We start from the raw sequence: 13,768 nt of genomic DNA, 5'->3' as shown, positions 1-13,768 counted from the left end.
AGCTTCAGCTAATCTGACTGTTCAGTGTAAGTTGCCTTTGTCATTTATGTTTCGTCACTATCCTTTCAGGATCTAATTCATTGTAAAATCGATTGTTTCAGGCTATTTACTGCAACATAATCAATGTGGTATCGATTTAAAAAGTTTTTTATTCTATGGTAGCAACATTTTATACATTAACTTGACTGTACTTTTTTTAACAGTCAATCCTCGGCTTTTCTTGCCATCCACCGAAATGTTGGCAGAAGAGGCACAAAATGTCACCATCGCTTGCAATGCCACTGGTCAGCCGCAGCCAAGTGTCACATGGTCCAAAGCATTTGGTAGTTTGCCAGTCGGAAAAACAAAGATGACAGAAGAAAACTTAATAATATACAATGTGTCAAAGAACGATAGAGGTATTTACATTTGTAAGGCGGTGAATATTCTAGGAACCACAACAGCAGTGGCTCAACTCACAGTATTTTCTCCTCTGCGCTTTAAAGTTCGTCCTCCCAACAAAGTTACAATTCCTTCATTTGGTTCAACTGTTCGATTGCCATGCGCTGCCGAAAGTGAACTTAGAACCACTATCACGTGGACCAAGGACGGCAAGTCTTTACTTTCCTCGTATTACAATGGAACCCTCGTTCTTGAAAACATAAAGAAATCTCATGTAGGATCTTATACCTGCAGAGCCACAAATGCACTGACAACAATACAGGCAAATGTGAAAATAGAAATTCCAACATCCTGCGCTGAAATACGGAAGTACGGCAGCAGTTTCAGCGGAAATTACATCATTGATCCAGATGGCACAGGACGTCTGAAACCATTTACAGTATATTGCGATATGGCAGACAAGAATGGTGTGGGAGTGACAGTTATAAGTCACGACAGTGAAAACAGAACCTACGTGTACAATGGCAGAAGTTGGGGAGCCCGAGGTAGCTATTCACGTGACATTCATTACAAAGGAGCACGTTTGTCTCAGCTGGCGAGTCTCACCAGAGTCTCTTCACATTGTGAACAGTTTATTAAGTACGAATGTTATGATTCACGGTTGCTCGACGATAACTATCCATACGGATGGTGGGTGTCACGTGATTCTCTTAAGATGACGTACTGGGGTGGCGCGTCAGTCAGTGGTAAGTGCGCATGCGGGATGACCAATTCTTGTGCAAACCCCAATTATGGTTGCAACTGTGATAAAAACGATCGTGTATGGCGTGAAGACAGCGGTCTCCTCACAGACAAGACACGCCTTCCAGTCAAACAACTCTGGTTTGGGGATACCGGCGCAAACAACCAAGGTTATCATACACTTGGTAAACTGAAGTGCTATGGCATAGTGTGAACTTGAAAAAGATGACGTAAAAGCCAAAGTTCATGAAACAATTTACTTTAAATCTACATGTCTAATTTCACCCAATCTAATATATCAAATTTATCCAACCTATACCTATCGAAGTGCAACAATGAAAAACGTGAATTCAACAAAATCTTTAAGGGTCCTATGCTGGAGGTAAAACGAGACAGGTCAGTGTCTTTTGAGCGGAAGAGAGAAACTCATGAAACATTGCTAGTGTCTTGTATTTAATACTACGTGACACACCGTTACATACTGCTGCTGTGGCAAATTTAGTCATTGATAAAATGGTTTGAGGGACACTGCAAATCATTAATCCTCAATTGACATAATGAAATTACACTAACAGTTGATCAGATTTTAGCTCGGTGGTAAGTAGGTGTTTTCAACGTAAGTGTCAAATTTTAATCCAATTTAGAATAAATGCTTTCGGGAAACCGTATTTTTCCTTGTCAGGTTCACTAAGTAAACGAAACTTTTTTTTCAAAATGAAACTCCTTTCAACAAGGGAAATTTACCTAGTAAATTCCAAAGATTTTTTTGACTTCGATCGGACTCTGAAGATCTCGATTGTTTCTATGTAAATGTATGATCGTTTTAAATGGAATCGAGTTTAATCATTATAAATTATGCACTGATTATCAGGTGGCGGGTACTTTGAAAATGCGAGTGTGTCGATATTACGATGTTCCAAGCATCACTTAAGCATAGGGACCATGGGCAAATATTACATGGACAAAAACTATGGGCACATCTCTTACAGTCCAGCAAAATCTTAGTGCATTTTCTTGGTTACAGGCGAGACTGTGACTCCTATAACTTCTACCAAAAGTTGTCAAGTAGTCGACACAAAATAGGCATCACTTTAATGTCCCAGCGTTTACAATGCACTAATCCTCTGTTGTGCGCTGTGCATCATAGAGCGAATTTCAATCGAGTGTCGTAAAACCAAAACCAAACTAATTACTTTGGCCAGTCAAAAAGGACGGAGACAATCCGCTAAACCAATCAAAACTTGAAGTAATTACACATAGCCGACGCCGAGCTCGGGAAAATGTGCACGCGCGAGCCGCGATTGGTTTTGCTTTCACTTCTGATTGGTTGGAAAAGTGGCGCGAGAACTTTGAACCAATCACTGAGTGAAGTAATCATTAACAAAAGCAATTCGCTAATTACTTTCCACAACCAATTGAAAACCGCTCTAATTATTACTTTACTGTATTACTCGCGCCATTGCCGCGCGCTCAGGGATAATTTGGCGGAAAATTCTTCTTATCACTCCTCAATTAAGGCCGTAAATATTAATAGTAATTAAAGTAAGACGAAGAATGGTTTTTTGATTCTAAACTAGTTCCGTAATCAACCGATTTATCTTCAAAACCAGTAAAGTAAGTAAAGTAATAATAGTCTTTATTACCACAAGATAAAAGTACATATCTTTTGTTACATTCTAATCGCCTTTACACTCAATAAAAATCTACGCTAAAAATTAAACTAGTTAAACTACAAATGAATGATATAAAAACTACGTAGAAACTACAGTCGTGTTCCCATGGCTCTTCTCTTCCTCTTCGTACGGAAAAGAAAGATGACAGCAGAGAAAAAAATCCATCGAAACAAACAAAGTTCATGCTTTCTCAGATCGAAGCCCGTGCCTTAAAACGAACCTTGAATGTTCCATTTTACATACACCTATTTTCATATTTCACGAATTATGACAAAAAGTGCGCTTGTGAAATACGGCGAAATTATTCTTGGTAGCTAAAGATGACACGATTTTATATAACTCGTAACATCCTTAGTGTGCTTCGTATAACCTAATGGTAGAATTCGTTTGGATTAAAAAATGGAAGAACCAGGACAAGTTAAAAGAATATTTTATACAGCCATTAATAATTTTGAAACTTTTTATTTGAAGAAGCAAAGTGACCGAGTTTCCAACAACATTAATTGTGAAATATATCTTTACTCTTCAAGCCCATCTCTTCAGTGGTAATTAAGTCAGTACTATTAGGGAACACTATGATGGTTGCTGTAGATACAAATACGATATTCATATATACACCAACCATAGTGTTATTTTATGAGTAGTATAAATAAATGAGAGCCCGACTTTACCAATGCTAACCATCCGCATCCCCTTTGCAATCAAATAATTAAGAAAATTACGTACATGCAGGATAAATCCATCTGAGAGATTTGTAACAGAAATTATAAAGCATCATCCTCAGGTGAGGATTTCTATTTCTCTCATCTGCAATTATTAAGTCAGTTGTAAGCAACGAGTTATATATGCTTGATGTAATTGTGCAAATATAAGACCAAGGGGAAATCATCAAACGTTGCTTTTGTCTTATTTAAGATGTACACCTTTCCAGATTGATTATGGCGGCCATACGCAAATATCATTTTCGTCAATAGCTTACGTTTGAGGGTATGCCGTAGTGTCCGACTTGATCTTGGAGCCGGCATTTCGTCGATCATCCGCAAAACCGAGATTGAAACACTGGCCCAGTGTCGGCCAGGCCTCGGTAGAACTTGATGACATCGAGGTTGCAATACGCATGCGCTGTATTTCCACCATCAACCTTGCGTTACAATAACAACCTCCTCTCGTTCGCTCCAGGCGATAAGAAGAGGAGAAACCCTGGGAACGACTCATGAAACAATGCCTGTGAGACCAAGCAACGCAACGAGCCTTTTTGCGCATGATTGTCGAAAATTCTCTGAATTTGCTTACTATGTGACTATGTTATGGGGCCCCATATTGGAACTGAAGTGCTTCCCGCGCTCGCTCCATGTGAAGTGGTTGAGGGAATAAGTTGCTCAACTATATCGTTCAATTTGGTCTTTTTGTACCTCAGGGTGGACATGTCGTTTTCACAAGTACTTCAAAACGCTTAATTAACGTACCGGTTTCTATGGTAGCTTGCCAGATTAACCTTCTCCGCCTCCCCGTGACGATTGCATTCCGACTTGGCAGCAAGAAATCTTTTGTCAGATAACACCCTTTGAGATCCATTTAATTCAATATCCGCTGTAGTTTTGTCATCGTCCCTGGGAAAAATAAAAACACTGGGAATTCAATGCGCGAAGGTTTTTCGACAAAGTGCCTAATTGTGATGAAAATATTATCAGTGAATGGGAGTTAAATTCAACATTACATGTATTTTTCTTAAAGACAAAAGAACAACTGGAGTTTTGCGCGCTTTTAAGAAAGCTTTGAAAGCGCTGACCAGAGCAGAGCAGAGCAAACGAAAAAGAAGCTTTATTGCACTGTATTCTTGCCTTAATATTAACTAAACAAATAGAGTACTGGCTGCCTGGAATAACCCTAAGAGATAGCGGAGCCAGCCAGCCGGGTAACTTATTAATGGCAACTGTTGATTACAATAAATTAAATTACAGGTCAGCCAGAAGGCACAAACACACATACAGAAACATGTACAGAATACAGAGAGACATAGACAGCAAAAAGGGAACTGAAGTATATAAATACACAGTATAAACATGAATTAATATAACGACTAGAACTTAGAATTACATTTTTCGAAGCCCGGCTATAGTTCGATAAACTAAAGTAAAACCAAAGTTCATAGAAATAGTTCCTATAAAGAGATAACACTAGATTACAAGGAACTGAGATGAATGAAATGACAAAACTTAGCAAAACTTACGCAAGTATAGTATCATTAGAAAATACACAACTGCCCAAAAATAAAACCATTCCTAATAGTCTAAAATAAGATTAAGTTTAATCCAGTCCTAAATTTAGAAAAAGAAAGGGTTTTCGTACACTGCTTCAAAGAATTCCAAACATTTTAAAGCAATTCTTGTGTTGTAGCTGTCTGTTTTTAACCAGACAGAGGGTAAAAATCTACCAAAACAAGATCAGGCAACTTGACAATGAAAAAAACTTTTGAAAATTGGACTGGAATACTCATCGAATTTAGAAAACACTACCCAGACCTCGATCGTCTGGGTAGAACTCAGTTCTCTCTGGACAATCGAGGTCGTCTAAATCGCCCGGGTAGTTGGCGATTGTCTGAGTAGTGTTTCCATATAATCGTCCCTATCGCCTCTGAACAATATTTCTCAAATCATTAACAATTCATAACTCGAGTCCACCAATCAACAGCTGTATACCACGACACGTGGATGCGGTTTGGATGCCTGAAAAACTAGATGAAAATCTTCTAAAGATTTGGATACAGTGTCCAAATGTCTACTAATTCACGAAAAAAACCATGTGATATGAAAAAATTAATTCTAACTAAATAACCTCTCACGCAACAGAAATTTGAACGCTTTAAGCCGCCAACAATACTGTAAAGCGACTTATTTTGAATCTCCTACACGAACTTGGATAGCCGGTAGTTTCATGCTTTCAATGCTTTCAGTCAACTCTTGCACATTCACCTCTGAACAGTCCGTCTGGCTGAATAATTCATATCTTGAGCGCTCCTTGGTCTTGCCATTCTCGAAAAATCTATAACGCCCACTTGTTCTTGTAAACCGCAGATTTCGGAACAGAAATGATAACACACTAGTTTTCCTCGTCGAAAGTTTTGCCGAAACCTTGAACATGACTCATCCATGTTGCACAAACAACTGATTATGGTAAACACTAAATTAAATTGGACAACTCCCAAATGACACATTCCATCCAAACTGTTTTTATCACATATAGCTATTGTTTAATTAACGAGACGACAAAACAATAATAAATAACAATAGCTGGCCACTCGTTTAAGAAGCTATACCAAAACCTCGTGCTTCGTGCCTCATCGGGGTATCCAGACACCTCGAAACAATAAACGCACTCAGCCTTCGGCCTCGTGCTTTTATCTGTTTCTCGGGAGTCTGAAAACCCCGACAAAACACTCAAACTCGTTTTTATTTTGTTTCCTCAGAGACGAAACGTACCTATTTTGACTTCAGGGTGAACTGTTTATAGTGGCGGATCAAACTAGAGTTTGTAATTGAAAATCTTCCCTCTAATAGCAAATATGTTGTTTGTTCAATAAAATTTTTGTCATGAAAGGTTTTGTGAGACTTTTTGTCTTTATGGATTGATCCTGTTGGAACTAATTTGCATATGTGGGTTGATATTTGATATGAGAGTTGTTTGCATAAAGATGACAAGACTTTTTAGCCATTTTGTATTTCAAGTCTTCTCTCTTGCAAATGATTAATAGGTAGCCATAGTCTTGCACGTCATGAAATATTGGTTAGTCATTGTATTGTAAAATGAAGTTTATTTGGGAAGCCAAAAATATTTCTTCAACTGGTTCCTGGTTAACCCAATTTATTGCAACTACTTACATGCCAAAATTGTTTACATTACTCATTAACACGAAGATTTGTCAACAATATATCGCTTTAATCTAACCCAAAATCATTCAGATAGTAAAAAAACTTCATATTTATTAACTATTTCCTTCGCTTTTGTGTTTGTCAGCATCATGATTTGCGATAATTCAAGTTTACGTGTTCGCAAGTTTGTTTTCGCATTTCATAGATGTTTAGATTTTCAATTACAAACTCTGTTTTGATTGGCCACTCAACCTCATCGTGTAAATAGTTCATCCTGACGTTTCGTTTCTGAGGATTTAAACAAAAAATAAGTAGTGTTTCGTTTCCGGACTGAGCAGCTCCGGGGATGATGGAGAAATACGCCGCTTTCGGGCTCGATCCCCTAGCTTCGTCCATTGTGGGAGTTACCAGGAGCACCTATTGGATTCCTAGGCTTTTTTCTCTTTTTCAATTTTTTTTATTTTCAGCATTTCTCCTAGGAAAATCCAGTTTCAGCGCATTCATTACTACCCAGCTCAGTACCCTCTGTTTTTGTGTAGCATGTCCCACAGGCAACCAAGTTTACGCTCACGGAGCGTCTACTTTCATACATACTGATTTTTTTTCTTACTGACCGACGTATTTCAAAGATTGGAAGCCATTTAAGTGCAAGAGCAACTTTTATTTATATAAACACCGCCGAATTCCGCAACGCGGCGTCATATTCAGTCTCTGTTGACAACCACATATTTTTTACTTTGTTATTACTTTACACACTCAATTTTTAATGGCATCGCAAATTTGCAGATGCTTACGATTATGAAGTATAAAAACTAGCAAAAAAATGGGACAACTTTGGTTTCAAAAATAACCTATGCGAAAATCTCATCACAAGACGCAAAGTCGTTTCCCTGTCCGTTTTTCTGGTGGGATTATTTTTGGCGACTGATTCACGGCGTTAATTGTAACTGAGAACTGTCCACCTTGGATCACTGCTCCACTAAAATAACGCTACTGACTGCTGGTGCTTTGCTGAGACTGAGCCGGGGCTCTTACTTCAAAATGTAGTTCCTCTTCCATTTTGTTTTTGCAGAAACTGAACCGAGCCGCGCGCTTGTTACCCTCCACTGCGAAGTACTATTGTTCGTGTCTCTGATTGGACGAACGATGTATTTTCATAGTCGTTTGCTTTCCCGATTGGTTGATTACGTATTTCGCACGAATTTTACGCGGGGTTTTTTTCATGTGAAATCTCTTTTCGTATGAAATGAAGCCATTTAAGTTTTCAGTATTACCGTGATTCCATACCTACTTCGCCTCTGACCAGGATCCAGAGGATCGAGTTCAAGGCAGAACAAGGTCCACTTTTATGCCCTCGCCGTTTAAGAAGAAATTAAATTTCTAGACATAATAGCCCAGCAATGCGCTACAAAAGAATCCAAAAGTGTTCTTTACTCATTTTATGGCCAACACGAGAGAGTCTTTGTAGCCTCTTGCATCTCATCTTGGTGACTTTAATTTTATTCATCATTTTTCCTTTGATGAGCAACATTTTTTGCACCCAACACAGCCAACATCGCAACATCACCTCCCTATACTCCAGTTTCTACTCCAGTAAAACGATTTCAGCTTCCAATGGGGTAACCTTGAAGAATTAAAGGTGTTGGACGAAGTGATTCCTTACTATTGCATCGAAGTGCTTCCATACAATATGAAAATCCGGCTGACCTGCGTAAATTGATATACTTCCTGTGTTACAAAATCTTAAATACAACGTATCAACAAGACTGGGTATAGAGTTTCATTTCTCAGCATAGTACATTTTGGAACATTTCGTTTGTTCATTGCTGCAATTCTTTCAAAAAAGGATCACCGCGTGATACGTAAGCCGCGAGTTTATCTTATCAAAAAAACACCAAAGTCAAAAAGTGTTGAAAAAGCCATACTAAAACCATGAAACATCAACAAGAGGACAAGCGGACCAACAGATTTGGCAGCTTGTGTTCCGCGTCTGGTTTGCTGTTGTCTCTTGTGTGTTGCTTCGCACTGATTCATGTGGAACTCAGAATACAAGAACAGCATCGACTGATATCACACTCAGTAACATCCTGTGATGAGCTCGAGACTACAATCCTACGAAAAGTACAGCAGAATTACAGAGAATGGCGAGATGATAAAGATCAATGGAGGCAAACAAGAGGTCAGTTATTCCAGGATTCTTGATATAAATATGAAATTTTTAAAGGTATTACTGTTCGTTAGTCCTGGTTTTAATTGTGAAAGCAGTTCAATATTTATAAATTTGCACCGTTTACGCCATTCAAATTCACTGGAGATAAATCAAACATAAAGTCTGTTTACTGTCAGCCGTAGTTTAGAAAAAAGCTGACATTATCATGTATCGTGGCTTTTAGCTTTGAATCATGTAACTTTTAATACTTATTTGCACTGCTAGGACAGGCATGTCAAAATGCCCTGTGGAATATTCTCAGTAGCAACCAGTAAGGTGGCGAGTATTCACTGTAGTTCCTGAATTGAGCCATAAATGCATCTGTCGAAGAAAATTCTTGATATCAATTTCATGTTTTGATGTTTTGGTTGATGACTTGAGCCATAAATGCGTCTGTCGGTGATATATCTTGATATCAATTTCATGTCTTCATAAGGTCATCAACACTCCTGGTCCAGACAAACACGAGCTTCACCCGAACAGTCACAACTGAAATCTGACCAATCAGCCTCTGATGTAAAACTGCTGATCAAACAAGAGCTTCAAACACTGCAAAACCAAATTTGTGCCAAAGGTGAAACTCTCTGCCGATCAGGGGTAAAAGGGAATAGTGGGAAACGAGGAAGACCTGGAACCCGGGGTAGACCAGGACCCCCTGGGAGACCCGGGCCACAGGGACCTCCTGGTAAACACGGCCCAGTAGGATCTCAAGGACTGACGGGCATGAAAGGGGATATGGGGATTCCTGGTAATACTGGTCCCGCGGGACCAACCGGCCCGCCGGGAGAAAAAGGAGCCAAAGGTGAACCGGGCCAGTCAATCGCGGCCCCTACTCTGTTTCAGCCTCCGAAAGAAACTACGATTAATGAAAGTCAAACAGCCATCTTGAAATGTTCAGCCAATGGAAATCCATTACCAAAAGTCGAGTGGTGTAAGCTGAATTCCTCACTTCCGGCTGAACGTCACGTGATTGAACCCAGTGGCGCTCTGATTGTGAGGGATGTTAGACCTGGAGACCAAGGAGTTTACAGCTGCAGAGCAGAGAACTTGTTGGGAAGCGCTAATGCGTCAGCTAAGCTAACCGTTCAGTGTAAGTTGCCTTTGTCACTTTTCTTTCACGCTCAATTTTGAGCCTTGAATCAAATCGATTCGACTGTTTGACGCCATTCTTTGCAACACAGAACTGAATTATTTTCTTCGAATGAGACAAACATTTTAAAGGTCACTTGCCATATAAAAGTAACTTTTTTAACCGAGCCAAATTTTAGGTCAATTACTTCATTTGTTACTTTTCTTATTCTACAGTCGCTCCTCGACTTTTATCACCATCCTCCGAAATTTGGGCAGAAGAGGAGCAAAATGTCACCATCGCCTGCAATGCTACTGGTCAGCCGCAGCCAAGTGTCACATGGTCCAAAGCAGTTGGTAGTTTGCCAGTCGGAAAAACAAAGATGACAGAGAACAACTTAATAATATACAATGTGGCAAAGAAAGATAGAGGAACATATATTTGTAAGGTGGTGAATATTTTGGGATTGACAACAGTAGTGTTTCAACTCACAGTATTTTCTCGTCTGCGATTTAAAGTCCGTCCCCCAAAAGATGTAACACCAGTGATTGGTCAGAGTGTCCATCTTCCCTGTGTGGCCGAGAGCGACTTAAAAACCGCTGTAACTTGGACGAAAGATGACAAGCATTCACTTCTTCATGATTCAAATATGTTATTGAACGGAACACTGATTCTTCAAAATGTTAAAAAATCTCACAAGGGAACTTACACCTGCAGAGCAACTAATGCAGTGACAACAATAGAAGCTAAGGTGAAACTCAACACTCCTTTTGATGCGACATCCTGCTCTGTAATACGGAAGTACGGCAGCAGCTTAAGCGGAAATTACGTCATCGATCCAGATGGCTCAGGAGGTCTGGAACCATTTACAGTATATTGCGACATGACAGACAAGAATGGTGTTGGCGTGACAGTTATCAGTCACGACACTGAAAGAAGAACGTACGTCAATGGTTATGGTAGCTATTCACGTGACATTCATTACACAGGTGCAAGTTTGTCTCAGCTGGCGAGTCTCACCAGAGTCTCTTCACGTTGTGAACAGTTTATTAAGTACGAGTGCCGTGGTTCGCGGTTGCTCAGGAATCAAATGGGCTGGTGGGTGTCGCGGAATTCTGTTAAGATGACGTACTGGGGTGGCGCGTCCGTCAGTGGTAAGTGTGCATGTGGGATGACCAACTCATGTGCAAACCCCAGTTATGGTTGCAACTGTGATAAAAACGATCATGTATGGCGTGAAGACAGCGGTCTCCTCACAGACAAGACACGCCTTCCAGTCAAACAACTCAGGTTTGGAGATATCGGCGGAGGCGACAAAGGTTATCATACACTTGGTAAACTGAAGTGCTATGGCATAGTGTGAACTTGAGAAAAATGACGTAAAAGCCAAAGTTCACGAAACAATTTACTGTAAATCTACATGTCTAATTTCACCCAACCTAATATATCAAATTTATCCATCCTATATCTATCGAAGTGCAACAAAGAAGAACGTAAATTCAACAAGATCTTTGAGGATCCTATGCTGGAGGTCAAACGAGACAAGTCAGTGTCTTTTGAGCGAAAGAGAGAAACTCATGCAACATTGTTAGCGTCTTGTATTTAATACTATGTGACACACCGTTGCATACTGCAACAGTGGCAGATTTAGTTATTGATAAAATGGTAACTGTGACAAGAATGACTATGTATGGCGTGAAGACAGCGGTCTTCTCACAGACAAGACACGCCTTCCAGTCAAGCAACTCAGGTTTGGGGATACCCATGGCTCTCAGAAAGGCTACCATACACTTGGTCAATTAAAGTGCCATGGATAAGTGTGAAAAATAGCAGGTCGGTGTAAGAAGCTAATGTTTAGAGAATTCCAAAACCATAGTGATATTTCGTTTGAATCGCTCGGACTTCATCAGCGGTGTGAATGATCAGTCTTCAACAAGTAAATATAAATAACTTTTTTAAAAATAATTTGCCCAAGTATTGCAATACAAAACAAAATACTTCATTTCAATGATATTACTATGAACGAATTCAATTAAAGTGACATTTCACACCTAGCAACAATAGAATGTTTGACCACAGTTGACTAACAAAGTTCTCCATCAATATTTGAGAGTATATTCTAACGATTCCTCTAACCGAGGCTGAGCGTCGCAGTCGTGAACAACGCAAGCTTTGTTTCCAGTACAATTGCAAATAAAACCAGAGAAAAAATACAAGGTCATCAAGCTTCATCAGTTCAAAATCAATTCTCAGTTATCCTGATAGTAAAAGACAACAACAAGCACAACACTTCGTAGCCACTGCTCTTTAAGGACGAAGGCCTGTTGTCTCTTTTCACTGCAGTAAGACACAGTTATTTTGGTATTACACGGATTATGGCAGAAAATGTTCCTGGGAGCTCGGTCACACCTTCTACGCATCGAGTCATGAATGGATTAGCCCATTTCCGAGTTGCTGCATGCCTCAGTTTCAAAGCGAGTCCTGGTGCACAACCATTCAAATGAAAATGAGGTGTGCAAATCAAACTCATTTTCCTTTCAATAGTTGAGCACCAACTCACTTCGAAACCGAGACAAACAGCAACTCGGAAATGGCCTAAATAAGTTTGAAGTAAATCTTATGTGAACTTCTTTCACGCAACTTAGTTTGATAAGAAAGAAAGTATGAGCACAAAAAAGCCAATTTATAAACCATTATAAATATTATAAATAATGTGACAACCATGACCTCTGCGAGGGATATGCATTTGAGCCTAGGCTTTCTCTGTTACAGAGCAACATTGTTTCACATGAACGTCACACCATGCACCTCATCCAATCACATTCTAGGTGCCTCGTGCTTTGGACTAGTATGTCAGTCCGACCTTTGCTACTGTCACTCCAGTTGTCTTTATTGCGGAAACACAGAAGCATCTTCACTCAAATTCCCTCCCTTCCCTCCCTCTTTCATACCTGGTGCCTCAATAGCATGTCCAGGACACGTCATGGGGAATTGTTGTAGCTAGCTGTAAACTATCTTTGGATTTGTTACAGTTAATGACCTATTTTAACATGGACTCACTCATGCAATGTTTGCATGTCAGTGACTCTCTTTTCTAATATGAAGGGTTAAATCCCCCTTTGTGCTTTGTCAAATAATTATCTAGTCAATATTGTGAAATAAAATATGGGTGGGGGTGAAGTGTTCCCAAGCGGGTTACCCTTTGCCCCATAAACTCACTGTACTAGGGTTGTGTGCCTTCTGATCGCGCACGGTTAGCATAGAAACCAGGGGGCGCAACCCTAGATAGGTAAGGACCTCTCATGTGAGGGATTGTAACCCTCTGGAGAGGATTGTGGCCTTGGGGATTGTACCCCCTTGGAGAGGATCGCGACCTTTCTTGCCGGGCAACTTAGTTATCCTACCTTTTCATGACCTGCTAATGGAGTGCTTCATCTCCTACCCCATTACCCCACAACCTGTTGCCTCTTACACTTGTTATTATGGGTTGGGAACATTAATAGACAAGAACATGGCAATGTTTGTACTTTCAAACTGGTATCATCAGTGTTTACATATATATTTAATAATTGTTATATACCTAGACTTTCACTCAACAAAACGAGCACTGTGATTGGCTGATTCTTGGTCACGTGTCCCTGATCAAATTCAAATGTATCCCGACCAGGAGACAATTCCGCAGTTGTTGCCCGCACTGGATGTTTTGCTGCGATTGTTGAAGGAAAAGTCTAATATATAACAAAGCACTTAATGTCTGGTCCTCGGGAAACTAGTTAGTTTTGTTTTCCCTCGAGTCCTGATGTTTCCCTCTACTTCGTCTCGGGAA

General features: G+C 39.9%; 1 protein-coding gene across 1 annotated transcript in view; it reads left to right on the top strand.

The window, feature by feature from the left end:
* The window catches only part of LOC137972507 (immunoglobulin superfamily member 10-like), a 13,547-nt gene extending 1,389 nt beyond the window's left edge, over positions 1-12,158 (top strand). Inside the window, exons 2-6 of the mRNA XM_068819260.1 lie at positions 1-26; positions 204-1,332; positions 8,584-8,843; positions 9,310-9,963; positions 10,179-12,158. The exon at positions 1-26 is cut by the window's left edge and continues 628 nt beyond it. Coding sequence (XP_068675361.1) covers positions 1-26; positions 204-1,332; positions 8,584-8,843; positions 9,310-9,963; positions 10,179-11,305 — 3,196 coding nt within the window. The 3' untranslated portion in view covers positions 11,306-12,158. The remainder of the gene's footprint in view (positions 27-203; positions 1,333-8,583; positions 8,844-9,309; positions 9,964-10,178) is intronic.
* Positions 12,159-13,768: the final 1,610 nt, after the last annotated feature.

Source organism: Montipora foliosa, chromosome 10, assembly GCF_036669935.1.
Source record: "Montipora foliosa isolate CH-2021 chromosome 10, ASM3666993v2, whole genome shotgun sequence".
NCBI classification, from domain to species: domain Eukaryota; kingdom Metazoa; phylum Cnidaria; class Anthozoa; order Scleractinia; family Acroporidae; genus Montipora; species Montipora foliosa.
The sequence above is the reverse complement of the archived record's forward strand: the minus strand, read 5'-3'. Positions and strand labels throughout refer to the sequence as shown.